General features: G+C 31.2%; 2 protein-coding genes across 4 annotated transcripts; both read right to left on the bottom strand.

Moving 5' to 3' along the window:
* Positions 1-57: 57 nt before the first annotated feature.
* LOC117919323 (WD repeat-containing protein GTS1) lies at positions 58-7790 on the bottom strand. 2 transcript variants are annotated; one of them, XM_034836496.1, is made up of 9 exons: positions 7709-7790; positions 6779-7043; positions 6483-6690; positions 6293-6388; positions 4112-4186; positions 2959-3069; positions 1478-1569; positions 999-1083; positions 58-598 (listed from the first exon to the last, which is right to left on the bottom strand). In XM_034836496.1, the coding sequence occupies exons 2-9, from the start codon at positions 6910-6912 to the stop codon at positions 233-235; spliced, it is 1167 nt and encodes a 388-aa protein (XP_034692387.1). In that variant the 5' UTR covers positions 6913-7043; positions 7709-7790; the 3' UTR covers positions 58-232. The 2 variants fall into 2 exon arrangements, with proteins under 2 accessions (XP_034692387.1, XP_034692386.1); XM_034836495.1 differs by having other exon boundaries at positions 6779-7761.
* A 139-nt stretch (positions 7791-7929) lies between these two features.
* LOC117919325 (uncharacterized protein OsI_027940) lies at positions 7930-12524 on the bottom strand. 2 transcript variants are annotated; one of them, XM_034836497.1, is made up of 6 exons: positions 12419-12524; positions 11270-11456; positions 10720-10873; positions 10569-10606; positions 10407-10481; positions 7930-8284 (listed from the first exon to the last, which is right to left on the bottom strand). In XM_034836497.1, the coding sequence occupies exons 1-6, from the start codon at positions 12421-12423 to the stop codon at positions 8207-8209; spliced, it is 537 nt and encodes a 178-aa protein (XP_034692388.1). In that variant the 5' UTR covers positions 12424-12524; the 3' UTR covers positions 7930-8206. The 2 variants fall into 2 exon arrangements, with proteins under 2 accessions (XP_034692388.1, XP_034692389.1); XM_034836498.1 differs by having other exon boundaries at positions 7930-8290; positions 10416-10481.
* Between the last annotated feature and the right edge of the window lie 8632 nt (positions 12525-21156).

Here is a 21156-nt window from a genome sequence, read left to right as displayed (position 1 = left end):
ATAATAATAAATAATAATAATACAATAGTAAGATTAATATGAACCCTTTGTTAAGAGTTACGACAATTTATCAATATTGTTTTATTTTTCTGTTACTACTTGATGAAAGTTTCGGTCTGATTTTAAATTAAAGGGGATACAATAATGGTACAGAAAATGCACCCAACACTGATTGAAAACTTCATGCTTCACTCAAGAAATGGAAAATTTTATGGCAATAACACAGGCTCACTTAGTAAGGATGACGTCGGTTTTTCTTGCAAGTTCTTGGTGATTTTATAACAAATTCGCTTGAAATCCAGGATCGGTTCGTCTCAGGAGATCCATCAGAGAACCAACAACACAAGCGACCATCCTCACCGCCAGTCCATCCAAAGATGCCTTGGCTTTGGGCGGTGCCAATCTGCTTGCTGGACATGGGAAGCACACTCCTAACAACACCTGTATGCCCACCTTCAAGCACTGCTTCTGGAGGCCCTATTGCCCCCATTCCTTGATAATTTACAGGGAAGTAGCCCAAAGTACCAGCATTAGTACCACCAATCACCCATAGACGCTGATCATCTCCCGAGTAGTGACAATCAACAAAATAATTAATCTGCACAAACACAATAGGAAAAGGTAAGGTGCTTTCAGCGCAGCACAATCTACAAAATTTTACACCAAAATGGTTTGAGTGAATTCACACGGTTTGTTAACAATAAGTTCCCCCCACCCCAACTTGGAAACTCAAGGAACCAACCCCATAAACTTGCCACTTCTCACTGTGTTCCAAGGAACCAGAAGTAAATTTAGGGCCTTGCATCTGCTTAAATTCAGTGTTGTGACGGATAAATTTCAGTGATCGATCTTAACATGGATCTTGGATATTACCTCTTTATCTTTGTTTGATGCTTTGCATCTCACTTACCATAGAAGACACAACAACAAACAACAAAAACTGAAATTTCCTTCTAGTAAAATAAGCAGATTGAATTTAATAGGAAAGACTAGCATACACGATCCAATGTCCAGCTATCAGAGGCTAAGGAACGGGCATCTTGGAAGTTGGCTTCAATTCTGGCTTCTTTCCAGTCCCAAACACTGTGAGCAGAAGCAAGAAAACAAATTAATTAAAATTACACAGATGAAAATAATGGAAAAATAAGATGTAATTAGAACAGAGCCATATATATTATACAGCCATCTTTCCTTACAACTAGAAAAAATAAGATGGCTACACTAAATTAAATGGCAAAAACCACCAAAAATAAGCTTTGGGAATCAGTTGGGCCAGGTCCTAAAGAAGTGGTTCTCACACTTTGTGATTTATATTAATAGCTTGTCACATATTAGAAGTTAAATTAAGTCAAAAGTTATAAAGCATCCCACCATACTTGTGCCCAATGATTTGTGCAGGGTGTTGACAGAGTAGAACTCATATTACAATTACAAATGTTTGATAAATCAGTTCAAGTAAAGCACTTTTTCTTGATACCTTAAGGTTTCAATATGTGTCAAACACCAGAGCTTTTGATATGTATCTCCAAGAAACCCCACCTTCCCAATTGAAGTATCCACATTGATTACCTACATGGTTGTAATAGTAAATTTCTAATTAAAGGCAGTTGTAGAAAATTAAAACAAGAAACTATTCATTCTTCAATCGTTAGGTCAAACACCAAATGCATGACCAATTGACAGTATTGGACCCAAATGCATTTGGTATCAGAATAATCTTGTAAAAGAACAGAAAATGAGGAAACACAAACACTTGCAGTTATAGAACAATTATTTGAGAACTCAAAGGGTAGTCCACAATAAAAATATTTATAAGTAATCCTTTTTTTTATTCAGGAGAGAGGTAATCCTTTAATATGAGCAGAATATATACCTAGCAATTAGCAAACAGGTAACCATTGATTGTCCGCAGAACATATATAACAAGCAATTACGATCTGAGAAGAAATGTGCTTCACATACCAAACTAAAATAAAACCTGATTCTTGAAATGAACTCTATACAGCATCACAGCTCGCAGATAAAGCCTATCCTTTTCTAGGTTGCCTATAGATGTCACAGTTAGGCCAAAACCATACTGCTGAAATGGATTCCCTAGCATTCTATAAACAGCCTTTGCCATGGTAAGTCAAAACAAATGGCTATTCTCCACAAGAATCATTATTGCATTAACTAACAGATATGACAATGATTTAAAAGATTCAAATTTCACAAACAAGCAGCTTGACAGTTAGATCATTAGGACATCAAATCAATGTATCACAACAGTGTTAATAGATCTTGCATGATAAGGGAAAAAGTTCTATTCAGCTATGCTCCACAAGAACCATTGCAGGCATTAACTAACAGATATGACAGCAATTAGAAGATTCAAATTTCACAAACAAGCAGCTTGACAGATGCTTAGAATGTCAGATCAATTTATCACAACAGCGTTAATGGATCTTGCATGGTGGAGGAAAAAGTTCTACTCATTTCTAAATGAGAAAAGCAAATAAATAAACAAACAAATACAAAATTATTTTCATCGAGTACATTTACATATAATAGCTGCATGAATTATTAACACAATTCACAGTATAATGCTGATATTTTACAGGAAAAATGTCACATTTTGGATGAGAATAAGCGAGGCATGAAGGAAGAGTTCCCTATGACTTCAACTGTTCATGCTTAACAACAAACAAGGATAATATTTAACAAAAAGAACATACTCAAGAGAATTAAGACATTTTCAGCCCATATCTATTTGGTAGCCAATGTGCACTCGCCTTGTTTAGCAATAGTAGCTTAAATAACTACTCAAAATTGCTTTGATCAATTCTCCTTTTCCTAGCTACAGAATACAAAGTCATTGTCTGGTATGCTTATTGCAACCTATATATATAAATATAAAGGAAACACAACATTTTTTAATTATTGAACAAACAAAACTGAAAATTTCATGCTTCCACTTACTGATTCCAGATGATCATCGTCATTGATGTCTCCAGCAGTATCAAAGGTACAAATCAATCCATCTACTGATGCCGAAACAAGTTTGTTTTTATCAGAAGGGACAAAGTGCACCTATGTCATAAAGTTATTAACAGTTTAGAACAAACATATTTCATGGATGAATTACATGAATCATGTGATAAAATCTAAGTATCATTCCATTTTATAAATGGATCCAACGAGCTCATCAGCAACACAAAAAATTGACAAATCTTTATGGGGAAGTCATTGAAAAACAACTTGTAGGTACAAAAACTACAGCTCCACTAGTCCAACGTTGTGACAAAAATTTTGAGGCCACATGTCCAATGCCAGTTAGTCTACCATAGAGTAGCATATTCTTTTGTATGGATATGGCAATAAAGCCAAAGTAAAATCTATCCAGCCTGAAGTTTGATATGCCTAAGTTCACAAGGGATGTCAATATGTATCCAACCGTTTATATGCATACTAATTACCATTACTAAAGCCATAAGGGTCCAAGAGTTGGAACCTTATCAACCACTGAAGCAGATCCAATTAGGGGATATTTGAAAATTTGAAAATTTAAAAACATAAACAAAGAACAAAACCAAGTATTTAAGATAAACCTTTACTTAGATGACCACCATCCTGAGGGGAATCATTTGGAAGGCAATACCATCCTCCAGAACAGAACCCTGCTTAGTAGTCCCAGCCCAATTTCAACCACATTCACAGTTAAGACACCATATGTTTCAACCAACCTAACCAGACAGTGCAATTCCTAAAACTGTCAAGCATTCACAAGTCTGGGTCTTAGATCCTCATGTATGAGGATGAAACTAGGTGACATACAAATTATTGAAATAAACCGGTATAAATATAAGCTCATTCCAAACAATTCTGTTACGACAATGCTATATAGTTTTTATGAGTGATATTTAGACCCACAGCCTTAAGTGTTCACATGTACTGCACATAGTATTTAGTATCCAGAGGCATCTCAGGTTAGTGTGAATGAATGAACTTTTGATCCAAACCAAAACTAGGTTGTGTCATCACATGTGCTTTTCATAAACTTTGATATGGTAAATAAAGAAAATAAGCATATGTCATCATCAATCTACAAACACATTGTATAGGCATCAGAAACCTGAGTAACATCATCCACATGAGAGTCCTCCAAACATGCAACCTGCTTCTTGTTCCTCCAATCCCAAAAGAGTATCTGCATGAAATCTACCAATGAGTGGCAATACCATTTAGTGGAGTGAGTTCTCATACAGGAGCAATACACAAATGAGACAACTTTTATAGTCATAACACATAATACATCTTACAGGAAAATGATAGGCTAGTAATGTTATTCATGCATCAGCCAGGGCTGATGCATGCCCTTTAACAATTAAATGGCATCTCATGTGATAAACCAGCTACTACTCCTAAGCAAGTCTTAGGTGCCAACAGAGCTTCCCAAGAAATCGAGTTCAAAGAATCAAAGAAAGGTATCAAAGGAAGGGAGCTTATACACCTGCGGAAAATGGCTTTGAAGATTAAAAATGTAGCAATAAGTTCAAGGCGAATATGTTGGGCTTCCAAATTAGGTAAGGGTCATAGTTGCTAACTCATAAATCATATCCTGTATCATATTTTTTAGTATCATGCATCTTATCTATTGTGTATTGTAAGTTATTTTACATAATGAGAAATAAACATAAAAAAAATATGCATATAACATGAAATATATGTATATATACATACATGCATATATATAGAGAGAGAGAAAGAAAGAGAGGGTAATTTTGTAAAAGAGAATAGAATTTAAAGAGTTAAATTATGACATACCATATGAAAACATTGAACATTACATTTTTGACAAGTTTAATTTAATAAAATATGAGCTTAGTGTTCATCACAAGGTCCATAAAAATCATTTTTTTGAATTTTAGCTATAATTTTTAATTCCAAATCCTAAATAGGCATGTATTTGTCTATATTATTGATATGTATGCCTTTATGTACCATCTCTAAATTCCCAGCTTTTCATATTTGTCATCATTCCCTATCCCACTAAAAAAAAAACCAGCAAAAACCTAATATGTTAAATAGAAGTCTTTATTCACCATCATTTTCAAAGCCAATAATTCAAATCTTTCAAATGACAATTCCTTTAGTATTCATTGCAAGAATGCATTTCCTTAACTTTCAACATTTCATATGTATCTTTGACAACTATGTAGTTTTTTAATGTAGCATTACCTTACCTTTCTCTTTTCATTTTAGGATCAATTTCAAAACTTAAACTGCACTTTAAAAAATTAATATAATAATTCTTTTAAGATTTTTTTTCTTTTTTTTCAAAATTGATCTTTAGTTTAGTCTTTTCTTTTCCAGTAACCATTTTTTTGCCTTGGAGCTCATGCTGGAATAATGGATGGTGGAGGAAATGCTCTGTTAGGAAGTGAATCAAAAGGGCTTGCTCTCGAAAAAGTTGTTGATGGAATATCAGCAGTTAGGATAATATAAGCTCCTGGCAGAAGGTTTTTGAGAAGTTACTCAATAATAGTAAAATATAAGGAGGAAGGATGTCAAGGAGAAACTTTTTTTTTATAAGCTTGATTTTTCTTAGAAACTATGAGAAATAGTTTAAGTTATTGTTGTATCTCATACTCTATCGGATACCATAATATCCGCATAACATGAGATATGGATTGATGATACACATGGATTTACACAGAAAAAAAAAGAAAAAAAAGTATCATATTGTTGTATCATTGTACTGCATCATTATCTTAAGTTTTTAATAACTTCAGTAAGAACACTTTCTATGATATCCTGGTGTGCATACCCTATAGCATCTGGATCATTTTTTCAGATCTGTACAAAGGTGAATTAGGTTTTCAATAGGTCAAGCAGAAAAGGCAAGTTTTTGGAAGATCTGTGATAAGGCTTGATTGAAGCCGTAGCCACCAATTACAGGAACTCATGGAATCCTCATCCAGAAGGAAATTCCCATAAAGGATGAATCATCTGAGAATGTGGTCTAATCCCCTGCTTTCACAACCTTATCCGAGATTAGGAACTAGATTCCCTGGATGTCTTTTCATAGTTAACAACACCAGTAGGGCAAATTTACTATTACTAATTTTTTTTTTTTTTAGCTGAGCCATTGTCATTAGAATCCCTCTAAATCCTCTGGTCTAAACAAAAAGCCAGTAAACAATTTTCAATGCAATTTCAAAAAATAACTCTAGAGGCCATTAAAATCCTTTAATAAAGGAAAAACACCAAGTAAGACAGGAAAATAGCAGCTTTTCATAGAATTTCACCAAACCTGAGATTTACATCCCGCAGCAAGAAGATAATCACCTAAACCACCAATCGAGAAACTGAATACCTCTTGTGAAGAACCAGCACTTATGCATAATACCTACATTATTAATAAGGAATTAAGAAATGCCTTTTCGAGAATAGATTAGGTCACCATAATACATACCTCTAGGTGTACCAAAAAAAAAAGGTACCTGGTTGAAGGTTCTGGTGTCCCAAGCTCTGATGGTTCCATCAGAAGAGCATGAATGGAGGATATGAGAGTTACCAGGACCTGAGAAGGAGATGTGGTTTATAGTGGTAGAGTGACCTCGGCACTCCCCAAGGTACTGACCAGTCACCGGCGAGTAGAGCTTCACTGCGTTTGTCGACAGCGACACCGCCATCGCCGTCCAATCATCCCTTTGAGAAAAGAAATCAAATCAGTTGCAATCACAACCGCGTTTGATTTCCGAGGGAAAAAAAAACAAAAGAAAGAAAGAATCTTCACCTAGCGACGATTTGGAAAACGTAGTCATCGCCGAAGTTAGTTTGGATGGAGTTTTTGAGAGCGAAACGCTTTAATGAGTTTGGATTGGGCTGAGGTTCTTCCTCTTCCATTGCATCCATCTCTGTGGTTTCCATTACTCTCTCCCTGTTTCTGTGAGGTAAAGTAATTGAAGGCGAAGAAGAGCCTCCTGCTGTGTTGTAAGGGTTTTTGGGTTTGCTTCTGTGAGATGGAGTTCAGTCGAGAGATTTTCGTAGCCAATCACAACCTGACGCGTCATTATTAAGGTCAGAAAGCTCCCTCGATCCTTTCTGATGCTAATGTGGCGAAATCTTATTGGCTTTTGCACCACTCAAAGTCAGCAGTACGGAGTATGGCCCAGGGCCCCAGAGACCCCGAGACTCCGAGAGGAAAACGAGGAAAAACGAAAAAGACATTAGGCCTGTTACTTCACATTGGGTTTGAGAGAAGCTTTCAATCCCAAGCCAAGCCAAGCCAAGCCAACCCAACCGGGCTCATAATCTTGGGTTTGGCCCTTGACAGAAGAGACTAACAACCCAAAGTCAGTTTGTCAACCCACCCGTCGTAGAAAATATTAACCAAATGAGTATGATTAAATGAAATATATTACTTGTAATAATATAAAATTTTAATGGGATGAGTCAGGTCTGTATCATATGAAATTTGATATAAAAAAAATACTGCTGATACTGGACTCAGCCATTTCAAAATTGATTCGAATGATATTTATTTCAAAAGCCCTATAAATACTTATAAACACGTCCGGTAATAGCATATTACCACCTTTCCCTGAGGCCTGGAACAGGAGTCATAAAAAGAACAGGCCAAAAAGCACTGAAATTTACCACTTCTATGGCAGCACTCTGTATTGGTTACCATCAACTTGGAAATTAGAACACAGACAAGACTGACCTTTGAAAACTATATCCAAGCTGAGGATCCTAACCAAACTTTGCTTCACCTAGTAAGGGAACCTCCAAATTGTGGGTTGCACCACTCATAAATCCTTCATCCCAGCGTCAGTGGACCTTATTTCCCTACTTGTAAACTTCCTCAACACAGCATAGAGAATGATTACACACCATGAAAGGGATTATAACCAAATGCGCTACATTTTGCTGTCGATAATGGAATATAGAAACCGCAAACAAGAAGCAGCAAGCTCATGCATGTGGGTAAAAAATTTTGATAACACACTGACATCCATATGCCCCACCTGGCATTATCATCCCATGAAACCCTGAACTAAAAATACATCATCCTAAAGTTAAAACATAGAATGTTTTCTGTTTTCTTCTTCCTGTATAGAGGGCAGGAAAGAGTGGGAGACACTGAGGTCCTCTGGGTTAGGAAAAATGCAAGCATTGATCTACCCCACAGTACAAAGCGAAAGGTCAACTGCATGATAAATCATATGCTTGGTGTAGCCTCTGATTTTACTCCATGTTCATCTGGATTCTCAGAGTTTTCTTCTGCTGGCTTTGAAACTTCTTCTACCAAAAAAAAAGGGAGGGTTGAATGAGCACATCTTTCCATCAAAACAATGATGGGGAAATAAAAAGAAAACCGTCGGTTACAATAAACAACACACAAACCCATGTCCCATTGATTGTTTTCCCCATTTACACATGCATATACTAAGTTGCATCTCACTTGAACATCTTATAGACCAAACAGATTCATTGATTATGAACAGGGTAGAGCATCGACCACCTAGTTGAGGTTGAATTGTAAAACATAAAAGCTTTGGGATGGCATTTTGAAAAAAACTGAGGTATTTGTTTCATTCAGAAAGAAAATGAATACAAGGTGAGAATGCAGTGTCTGACAAAAATTTCTACAGCTTTCAATGGGACTACACACAATTGTTAAAAAGTTACGATAAACAACATCATACGACAGTATGATACCTTTTTATTGGAAATCAATGCATATTGCAATCTATATCTTATCTTAAGCATATCTTTCAATACATATATAATTACATGATACGATAAGTGATCCAACAATACATACATCTTCAACTAGTTTTCATAATTTTTAAGAAAAATCAAATTCAATTTTCTTTCTTGAAAGAATTATTATATTAAGTGTTTAAAATGTATGGTAAGATAAGAAATTAATCATGAAAGGGGGTCCTATATGAAAAACTACATTCTTGTTGACAAGACAATGTTGGAAGCAAATTAAATTTATTCTAACAATAAATATTGGGGAATCTTTATTTGAATGATTCTAATGTTGACATTGACAATGATGGTGATTGATGAATAAAAAAATTTCTACAATATATTAGGTCCTTTTTTGGATTTTTTTCTTTTCAGTGGGGAAATAATGAAGAAAAAGAAAATGAAAAGTTAGAATTTTGGAGATGACACATATTTATGCATATCGACAAAATATATAAGTACATATGCCTAGTTAAAATTAGGGACTAAAAATCACATATTGAAGTTTAAAAAGTTTGTTTTTGTGGATTTTATGATGAACCTGTGCATTAAACTCATTTTGTTGCATTGAATTTTTTAAAACTCTAGTATTCAATTTTTTCACATGGTATGGCATAATTTAACTCTTTAAATCCTACTATTTTTTATGAAGTTGGTTATATACTTTATACCTCATGCTTGCAATAAACATGTACATATATGTTTAATTTATTTATTTATTTTTTACTATATAAAAAAACTTATGATACACAATAAGATACGATACACGATAAAATATATATATAATACGTCTTACAAGTTAACTATGGGAATGCAATACTTAGAGGTATTTTCACAACTTTCATGGTCTAGATAGCCCATCTTCTCCTAGAATGCGAGCACTAACTACTATGCTTGAAATCTTTTTTTGATAGGTAACATCAGAATAAAATATATAAATGTAGAAAAAGGAAGCATAGGAGATTCCAAGGCATACAGGAAGTATACAGTAGGCGTCACAAGGCAAAGAAGAACAAAAAAAAAGAGGGGATACAAAAAACCTCACCCACCCTCACCTATAACCCAACCAATCAAAAAAAGTCGATTAAAGGTAAAGGTCCGGCATCTATATACAACTTTGTCCAAGACTAAAAACCACACACAAAAGAATTTTTCAACCTATGAACTAAAAACTCTTCATTGTCAAAAGCTATCCTGTTTCTTTCCTTCCAAACCATCCAAAAAAGGCATAAAGGAGCCAACTTCCAAGCTTTTTTGCACTTCTTGCCAACAAAGGACCCATACCAACCAAGGAGAGTCTCCCTTACCGAGCAAGGGAGAACCCAAGTCTCCAAGTTCTTATCCACAATAATCCCTATACAAAATATCTCATATTACAATTACTAATCTAGGTGTGCTTATATGTGCCCAAATTTTCTATTTGACAGTGAAGAACTTAATCTGAACTTATTCTACTTGAAAGCTATCCTTCAAGTAATATGCGACCAAGCACTAATTTCTAACAGCTAGTTTTCAACTCCTAAGATCAGTTCCAACAAACTAATCTAGTACAATAACACATCCATAATAAGATATTTGGAACTCACCCCACATCAAATGTAAAAGTTTATGCTTATCAACATAAATAAATAGATGAATACAAAATCATAAGGACTTGTTACTTCTTCTTCATCATCAGTATCATCAAGATCATCACCCATAGCATCACCACCCATGCCTTCCATACCTGCAAATTTCTGCAAAATAGAGAAAAATTTAAAATGATAAGAACAACGTCCAAGAAGAACATTCTAAGTGAAAATTCCTTAAGCTGATGTCGTTACCGAGAAATCCATTCCTCCCAAATCCAAGTCCCCAAGACCTAATCAAAACAAAAAATGAAATTCAATGCTTCCCTCACTAAATGCATAGAAATAATAGTTTAAATAAAAACAATTTTAAGGAAACCAAAATTTAGTTTCCTGAAAAACATACCAGTATCCTCATCTTCATCAACCCATTTGTCCCAATCTACTTTCAAGTAATGTGGTGCCTTCTCATCTCCTCGCAAAAGCTTCTTCCACCAGCCTTTCTCCGCCTTCTCCACAACACAGAATATACTCCGAACTCCTATATTAATTTTGCTTTCCTAAAAAATAAAAAAACGAAAATCAAAGGACAAAATAAAAATAAGCGATAAAACAAATATATAAGAACTGAGTTTCCAATTCAATAGGCACCACAAGTAGCATACACATAAAGATTTGTTTTCTCCCTTTTCTCTTCACTCATTTTTCTTTGAATCTTTTTGAATAAGATAACATGTATCCTAGCCACTAATGGTTTTCCCTCAAAGCTCCAAAATAAAAAGGAAACAATTTAATATAATAATGATTGGAAACACAAACTTCACTCTAGATTATTTCAAACATAATACATTTCCCAAAGACTACAACAGAATGGGAATCCTAAACTTGCATGTTATCACAATAAATGGAAGAAATGAGAACACAGATGTGCTGTAATGTGTGAAGCAATCTCATACCTCTACATTAACCTTATCAAAAAGATCCAACTTCAGCTCATAAAGATGGTTTTCTGCTCCAGCACTAGCAGAGAATGTAAAATCCCCATCTGGCTCAAGATTGACCTTTGCATTTTTTGCATCTGGCAATAGCACTGTAATAAAAACCTTGTCAGCTCTTTGGGCCCACTTCACCTCAGGATGCCGACTACAAAGTCCAAATAGAGTTAGTTAAAATATGTACAGCAAAATAAAGACACGAGTATAGGCACAGCAAAACAGTGATATCCGTCCCCAAAACCGAATATGAAAATAATGATATTTACAAAATCTTGAGGCAATATAAATACTAGTTTATGGCAAGAAGATTATAGAGCAAAAACAGATTAATCTCTAAAGGCAACCTCCAATTTTTGACCAATCCACAGAGGGAAAGCCAACTTAATTAGTTTTAAGGATAAGAATAGTCCCACAGATTGGGGAAAAATAAATGAAATGTGTGACATAACATTCTGTTTGTACAATCATATCCTAATATGCCTAAAGTTCAGGCAAGGCAATACACCTTCTGTTTGAAAATCAAAGTTTCCAATTCAACATTCTAAATTATCCATAACAGAAAAAGGTCAAAGAGAAATCTAGACACCGGGTGCAATAAACAGGCAATTCGCTGGCATTATCCACTTACAAGGGGAAGAAAATTTTCCGAATCTAAAACATCATATATTTTTATATATAAGAACCCAGAAACAAAAATTAAACAGAACACAAACAACAAAAACAAGTAGGCGTAAGACAATATGCTAAAACGACGATATTTTCATGCAAAATAGAGAAAAAGAGAACAGAGAGAAGACAGACATAGCACTCTGATCTCCTGTTTGGATGCCAAGAAAAAAACACCAAAAGAAAAGGAAAAAAAAAATTGAATCTCAGACTCCTCATTAGAACATAATAAAACAAAACCCCCCTATCAACAGCACCAAATCCCTCATTTCTTTTCCTAGTTCTCTGGACAACCAAACCGAGGTTTAGGGCAGAGAAAGATCAAACGCAAGTTTATTTAGAATAGAACTAAGATTTATGGAGTATAGATCAAAGAAATCTTCGATCAAAGTTTCAGAGAGTAGCCAAAATGGAAGAAAATCCAACAGAGAAGAGAGAGCTCACCTCATATTTTCTCGAGAAAGGTCGCGAAATGGAAAACCCTAGAAGGCAGTAGAAGAAATAGGTCAGTGTTTGCTTTAGAAACACTATAGACACTGAAAATATAGAGTACTACACACTCGGACTCTGTCAGGTACCTTAAACATCTACGATGGGATCGGACGGTTAGATTTCATTACGACCTCATAGCTGAAACGGGCTGGGCCTTCAGATATCTATGCTGACGGGCCTCTCTGGGTTTTACAAATGAGCCCGTACTTCCAACCATCTGGGCCGAATAGACTGGGCCATTTGAATTTAAGCCCAAACCGTCAAGCAGACCTGCATTCTTTTGACCACGTTCATACCACAGTTCAATGGGCTGGGCCTACAAATCGCCCGCCTCAGTTGGGCCAGTTTGCTTTCATTAGAAGTTGGAGAAATTATGGGCCTGTTTGAAAATTTTTTAATGAAAACAATTTTCTGAAAATTTGTTGTAAAAAACTAAAAATAGTTTATTTTTTAAAAAAAAATTAAAATATTTTTAGGTTTTATTAGAGTGTTATGATAAATAATTAAAAGTATTATAATAAATTAGAAAAATATTATCATAATTAGCGAATTTCTTTTTTTTTTTTAAGTCATTCTCCTTTTGATAAAATTATCAATATACATCTAAAATCTTTTTCTAAGTTATAAAATAAAATAATCATAAAACATAATTAATGTGTAAAATTTAAACAAGCAAAAGACTTTACAAAGAAAAGTTTTAATAATAAAGTGGGTGATCGGTAAATCAACTTAATAATTTAAAGTAATTTAATAATTTAATTTAAGTTATTAAATAAATTAAACAAATTTGGTAAAACAACTTAATGATATGACTTAAAAGTAAAAAATAATTTTTAAGTAATAAGTACAAATAATTAGTTTATTATTAAATTCACATCTTTATTTTATTTTTTTATTCTCATTTGTTTTAATTACCTCAATAATATTTTTTACTATTCAATAACCCTCATTGTTACTAGACCTCGTTTACCTTAATTTAATAATTTTATGAACGTAAATATATCAATTTGAATATTTAAAATACATTTTAAGTTAATTTTACCAAACAACCTTAATACTTAATGTAATAGTTAAGTAATATATTTTAATTCAACAATTTAAATATAATTTAACTTAAAATCAACATAAGTTATTAAATAATAAATATTAAGTTTTACCAAATACCCTTTTAATAAGTGTTTTGTAAATTAACTTAATAATTTAAATGACTTAACAACTTAATTTAAATCATTAACTATATTTGATAAAATAACTTAATGGTATAACTTAAAATAAAAAAATAAATTTAATTACAAAATAAAATAATTAATTTATTCTTAAGTTCACATATTTATTTTACTTTTTTTATCCTCGTATATCCTAATTATCTTCACGATCTATTTTGTTACTCTACAACCTCCATTATTATCTAACATCTTTTGCTTTAATTATAATTTATGAAGATATATATATTAAATTTATACTTTAAAATTAATTTTAAATTAATTTTATCAAACAAATTTAATACTTAAAGTAATAATTTTTAAGACAATAATTTAAGTATAGTTTAATTAAAAATCAACTTAAATTATTAAGTAATAAGATCATGTTTTACTAAACATCTAGGTGTTTAATAACTTAATAATTTAATTTAAGTCATTAAGTAAAATAAGCATGTTTAATAAATTAATTTAATTGTACAATTAAAAATAATAATTTTAAACAATAAGTACAAATAATTAACTTATTTTGATCATTATGTATCTTAATTATCTTTATATTATCTTTTGTTATTTTATAATTTTCATTGTTACTTGACTTCTTATGTCTTAATTATAATTTATGAAGAAAAATATATCGATTTGATGATTTACAATAAATTTAAAATTAATTTTATCAACAATCATAATACTTCAAATAAAAATTAATTAATAAAATTTAAATTAATAATTTAACTTTATTAAGTTGTATCCTATGACTTAGCATTTTAAATATCTAAAAAAAAAAAAACTATTTTTGGTAATACTCAAAAAAATAATTTATTAAGAGATAATTCTGCTTTCCAAAAACAGAAACCAATGTGGGTATTTATATCTTGTCTCGAGATTCATTCATTAAAATGTCTTTTAAGTCTTTAGATTGATGTTACCTGAACTGACTACTGAACCGTCTGTCTTCTAATCCAGTGTAGCAAATTGTACTTGAAATTGAATACCTTCTGGCAATTGGCACGTAGCCCGGCCAGTGGATTGTCTCACACGCAACGCATCACCACTGACCACATGGATACTCTTTAGAAGTATTGTATATATATATATTTTCAAAATCCCAGCAAAGACTAGGATTGTCATTAGGAATATTTTCCCTTTGCTTTCAATTTGAGCACCAGCCTCCAAATGACGAGCTACTGTTTGGCGTCGAGGAGATGATATCTCAAAGCTTTCATACATGATGTGATTTACAAAAGACAAAAAGCAAATAAAAATCTGCTCTCCTTTTCATTTCATTAGTGGAGATGATGTTGGGAGCTGCCGTGTGCTACGTGTTAAAAGATAGAGAAAGACATCGATACCATCTCTAGAGAAGACGTCGATACAATCTCTTCGAGATCGATACATGGTTTTTTAATTTTTTTTACTAAAAGTAATTTTTTTTCCATTTAATTTTCGAAAATATATATAAAATAAATAAATAAAATAGATTAATAATCAATAAATTATTTTTATTTATTACTTTAAATTCATATTATTTATTTTAATTTATCGATATAAAGATTAAATAATTTTAAAATATATAAGTTTTTAATTAGTTTTAATTATATTGGATTTTTTTTATTTTTTCGTAAAACAACCCGATAAGAAAAAAAAAACATTTTTTTACATTTTTTTATTTCTTTAATATTTTACGGAAACCAAAGCTATTTCTTAATTTTTTTTATTTAGATAAAAAAAAACTAAAATATTTATACCAACACTAAAAATAACTAATGTTTATACCAACACTTTACCCCAATTACAAACCTTTCATAAAATTATAAATGGATTATTTTTATACTTTAATTCAAACACTTATAAAAAATCAGGTAAAATCAACTTTGAATTAACAGTTTTGAAATGAAACTTTTTAAATGCCTTCAAAATATAGTAGTTGCGAACTTTAATTTTTTATTTTAAGAAGATTTGTATATAATTATTTGTGATTTTCTCATGCAATTGCAAAGAGTGACGGTTTCAAATTTGAGTAATAAATGTTTTTTTTTTACATTTCAACTATTTTTTTATTTTAATATTGTTTTATTTACTTACAATAACTTTAAGAAGCAACTGTTACATTTTAACAAATTTATACAGCAAAAGTATTGAGTTTTGAATGTAAATGAATAAAGCATAAAATACCTCATATGTTAATGGATCAAATGTAATAAACCATTTTTACTTCTTAATACTTAATAAAAATAAAATATTAAAAAATAAATAAACAATTTAATACTTAATACTGTTAAACATCGTTTTATTTAAGTTATATTTACAATTAAATAAAAAAAAACACAAATACACCATAGCTTCATGCAAAAAGATGTTCATTTCAACCCTCGCAAAAGTGGTATTAATAAAATCCTCCTCCAACCCATATCCAAAATTCTTTAAAATTCGTTTTAGTTTGTAATATTGGCAACATTTTTCACTCTATTTTCATACACCATAAAAAAATCCTCCTTATTGTCCTACATGAACATAACATGCCCAAATGATCAACTAAACTCTTCTACTACTAAGCAATTGAAATTGGTTGATATCTTTATTTAACAAGTGAAAATTGATGTTGGATCAAAGCAAGATGCATTACATTATGGGCTTAAAGCATTGAAGCTTCTTGTTGGTTACCTTCCTATTTTAATAAGTCTGTCCCTCATGGGCTTCTAGAGGGTCAAAGGTCTCCCATTCATAGAACAATCTTATACTTCAATACACATAACAGGCTTAAAGCATTGAAGCTTCCTGTTGGTCACGTATCCTATCTTAATAACTCTGTCCCTCTTGGCCCTCTAGAGGGTGCATGAAAGGTCCCCATCCATGGAACAATCTTATGCTTCACTATAACGAGTCCAATAATTCACTCATCACTGGGCTAGTACCAAACGTCTCATCTTCCTCAATAATGTTCTGGTTAAAAACTTGCTAGAATCCCACCATGGGAACAAACTAGCCCGTCATATCCGAATATATCCAAAGCGCATTAATTTAGATCCACCCACATTTGTTTGGACAACATTTATGCCATCCCCTTACCCTCTGGTTCATTCGATTACGCCCACCGCCACACACAAGATCAAATGGTCCCGTTTCCGACGTGACACTGTTTCGAATTTCGTTACCCTTCTCATCAACAAAGGCAAAGGTCCAAAATGACCAAAACTTGTGCGCCAAGAATTCTAGCCGCAGACTCGGCTTAACCAAAACCCTCCAAGTCTTTGTTTATTTTCAACGATTCCAATTCGAAACCTCTCCATCACGTGATGTCAGGTGTGACGTCAGTCCCCCGGGAAGTCTTGATGAATATGGTGACGGTGTGGAATGATTAGGTAGAGGACAAGGCTGTGACCGTAACCACATGGGTTAAATTAAATGAACGAAGAATGCGGTGTTGAATTCGACGGTCGGACGACAAGTTTGAATTTTATTTCGGCACTTTTTCTTAAGTCCGGGGATGTGGACCTGGCCGTTGTCAGATTCCGAGAGATTTTGTGGTTGAATTCCAATGATTTAAACATTTCATGTGTTGTAAACTTGTACGACACACAATAGATATTTATTTGTTTTATATATTTAACTATTTTTTAAATTAAACTTTATTTTAATTATCATAATTTTCAAAATTAATTGGTTGCATCGAAGAGATTACTTGCCAAACAGGATGAGTACAAAATGAAGATTTTAATAATTAATTTTGGACAAGGACAATCACGGGAATAATTAAATATTCATTATTAAAATATAAATTAAATAATTTAAACTTATTAAATCATGTATCAGCTATTAGTGTGACTAGTGAAAAGATATAACCCAAGAAGTGGGTTTTTTTTTATAAATAATATTAATAAAAACATATAGATATTATTTATTGTAAATTCAAAAAAACTTTTCTAATTTTAAAATATATTTATAAAATTTAAAATAATTAATATGTGATAAATAATAATAAAAGAATATTGAACCTGATTGAGTCAAAAAAGTTTCTTGTTGTATGTTAAGGCATGGCACCCAAATGACAAATTTCCTCGAGGTCATAGCCCTTTCCATGGAGGGCCCCTCTACGCAGACAGTAAGCTTTTAAGTTTTGTACTCTTGTTATTTTAAAATATAGTCTTGCATGGCCATGCCCAATGACCAATATGTGAGGAAATTAAAATATGTAAAGCAACCAGCTCTTGTCAGTCATGGGCTTAGGACAATTATGAAAATCAAAAGAAAAAAAATATATATATTAATTATTATTATTTTATTTTTTATTTTCTATTTTAAAGATTATACTATGTTATTAGAGGTCAGATTTTATTATTATTATTATTTATTTTTTTTAATGCTTTTCAACCTTTTAAAAGATGTGAAGATCTTGTGCATCGACTTTTCTCTCTGTTCAAAGATCGGTCTGGATGATCACATGGAGAATTGGAAAACTGTGCAGATGAAGTTACGTAACATTTCTGACTTCCGGTGCACCATATCAGCTTTTTTCTTAAATTAAATATATAGTAATAATTCTCCCTTTAAAAAGTAACTTTTTTTTTTTTTAATAACAAAAATTAGGAATTTTGTAATTTTTTAAAATATAGAGTATGAAGTAATTTTTGAACGAGGTAATAATTCAAAATATATTTTTTTTTATTATAAGATAAATTGCCGGTATTAATAGTCTGTTTGGATGCATTTGAAAAATAAAATAAAATAAAAAATAAAAAATAATAACACATTCTATATAAAAATTAAATCTTGTATGGAATTATAGATTTATCTTATGTTTTTAAAATTTTAAAATATGGGATATTTAAACTTTTTTAGACCTTAATTCTTCTAAATATATTTTAAAACTATTAAATTTTTGTTTTTAAAAGTTTTTATATATTATATAAAACTATTATTATTTTTTAGTTTTAAAAACAAAAATAGGAAATCTCATTGCATTTGATGAAGTTTTTATTAGAAAAACTTTTGGGCGATATTTAGTTCTCATAGAATATTAATAAAATTTGTTTTTTCATATTTGTTTTTACTATAAAAAAATTAAATATAATTAAAATTAATTTAAAATTTATACATATTTTTAATTCATTTAATCTTGTTACAATAAAAATAAATAAGTAAAAGAAATATATAAAAATAATTTATTAAATTTAAAAAATTTAGACTTATATTTTTATTTATTTATTTTGCTTTTTATATCCTTCTATTTTTTCTTTTGTTTTATTTTTATTTTTTGTATTTTCTCTTAAGTTTTTTATAAATCAAACATAAGTGATTTTTGTTTTTTGCCCGAATAAAAAAAGTTAAAATATTTGGTATTTTTTATTCAATTAAAAATAACTTATTGACATCATCCAATATAATTAAAGTGAAATTCTTATTAATAAGTTCAATTTAGTTATATTGAATAATATCAATAGGTTACTTTTAAATGAATAAAAAAAACAAAATGTTTTAATTTTTTCTATTAAGTAACAAAACAAATACCACCATGGTATGGACTCAGTGAAAGTGTTTTATTCAAAAAAAGTTTTTGGAAGAGTCACATATCAAATGCCACTACAAGTGATTTTTAATATTTTTCTAAATTTGATCAAATGTATGACTTTTCTTTGAAAATGTTTTTTACAATGCATTTGAATGTGTTTCTATTCAAATTGTCTTGGATAAAAGTTTTTTTTTGAATATTAAAAAAAAACATTAAAAGTGATTTTTCAAAGTTTTTAAAAATATTTCATGAAAATATTTTTCCAAAAAATATTTTAAATTGTCTTTAAAAACCGTTTATAGCAAAGGTGTTGCCTAAGGATGACAATGGGGTGGGTTTTTTCGGGTACCGGCCTTGCCCCGCCCCTAATGGGACGGAATTCAATTTTAATAAACGGGTTTGAGATTTTTTTTAAAAACCCGGGGTGGGTTTGGGTATACCCCGTCCCGATTATATATAACATTATTTTTAAAATTTAATTTAATTTAAAATTTAAAATTAATTTAATTTAAAATTTTATTTTACTATTTTTAATATATAAATAATAATAAAATATATTTAATAAAATAAGTTGTAAAAAATATAATTATTTAATTATTTATAAAATATATTTATTTTAATATAATTAAAAAATTTAAAAGTAACTTAAAAAAAATTCAAAAAAAAGTTAAATGAGGCGGGACGAGATAAGTACGATAATTTATCATAAACATTCTGCCCCATTTAATTTTTTAAATGGTAATGGGAATGTGTTAACGGAGCAAGATTGTGATGGGATGGCCCATTCCGAACCTACTCCATTACCATTCCTTGTGTTTAGGTAACAAAACACGCGTCATCTTTGAATGACTCCCAAGTGAAAAACATTTAAAATTTGATTCAATGATTTGAAAAATCCGAGATATTTATTTGGTATGGTAATCATCATTGAAATTGCTTCAACGTTCATTTGATTATTAGCCTGAAAGTTCGGGCCTTCGTCGCCTAGTTCCAAAATATTTCCCTGGTGACCTTTATATTAGTCCATGGCAAATTATTTCCACAAAGATGATGTTGTCGTTTGACAAAATCACAAAGACCAATTTTAATAGAAATTGGACATGTTGGTAATTTTAATAGAATTTTTTTTATACTATTAAAATTTTATTAAGATATTTGGAAAGAGACTTTCCATATAATAATAATATTTTTTTCTTTATTTGTTACACCATGAGATAATAGACCACGCAACATGAGGTGGCGAATTAAATTGCTTTGTTTCGTGGCGGCTATCCTTGGCAGTAGTACCTATACTCGTCTAAATAGTTAATAACATAATATACTATGTACAAGTTTGCATACCCGTTCACACTCGCCGCCAAGGAATTCAGTGATGAAGACAAGGACAAGCTGACAATGTCCATATTGGGCCCCACTTCTGTATTTATTACTTCTGGTTGACTCCCTTTCACCACGCGCTTTTCCGCGCTATATCCGAACTACGCATATTTTAGCTGACGTGTTTTAGGAGAGCGAGCCACGATACACAGAGCGCGTGGAATTGGCAGAGCTTTTTTACAAACAGCCGTCCATTACTGACTCACGGGTCAATATTAACCACGTGTTACGAATAAATTTAATAAAAATTAAATATTTAATAAAAAATTTAAAATTATATTAAAAATATTGAAAATCACTTGAAATTATTTAAATAGCTTCAATTTTAATTTTTAATTTTTTTTATTGTATAACATATTGCTAAAAAGTGGATTTAAATAATTTAATTTATGAAAAAGAGTAAATTTTGCTAAATTTGCCTAATTTGCTAAGAGAAATAATATTAAATATTTGATTAAAAATAATATTATTGACAACCCATTTTCCCTGAATGCTACAAATTTGTATGCTGCCTCAATAGTCAATAGAAATGCGTTGATTGTTCATAAAAATATAAGATAAAATAATGAATCCAATTTTTTTCCATTGCCGTCACTGTCCCTCCG

This window comes from Vitis riparia, chromosome 7, assembly GCF_004353265.1.
Source record: "Vitis riparia cultivar Riparia Gloire de Montpellier isolate 1030 chromosome 7, EGFV_Vit.rip_1.0, whole genome shotgun sequence".
NCBI lineage: Eukaryota > Viridiplantae > Streptophyta > Magnoliopsida > Vitales > Vitaceae > Vitis > Vitis riparia.
This window is presented reverse-complemented; position numbering and strand designations above follow the sequence as displayed.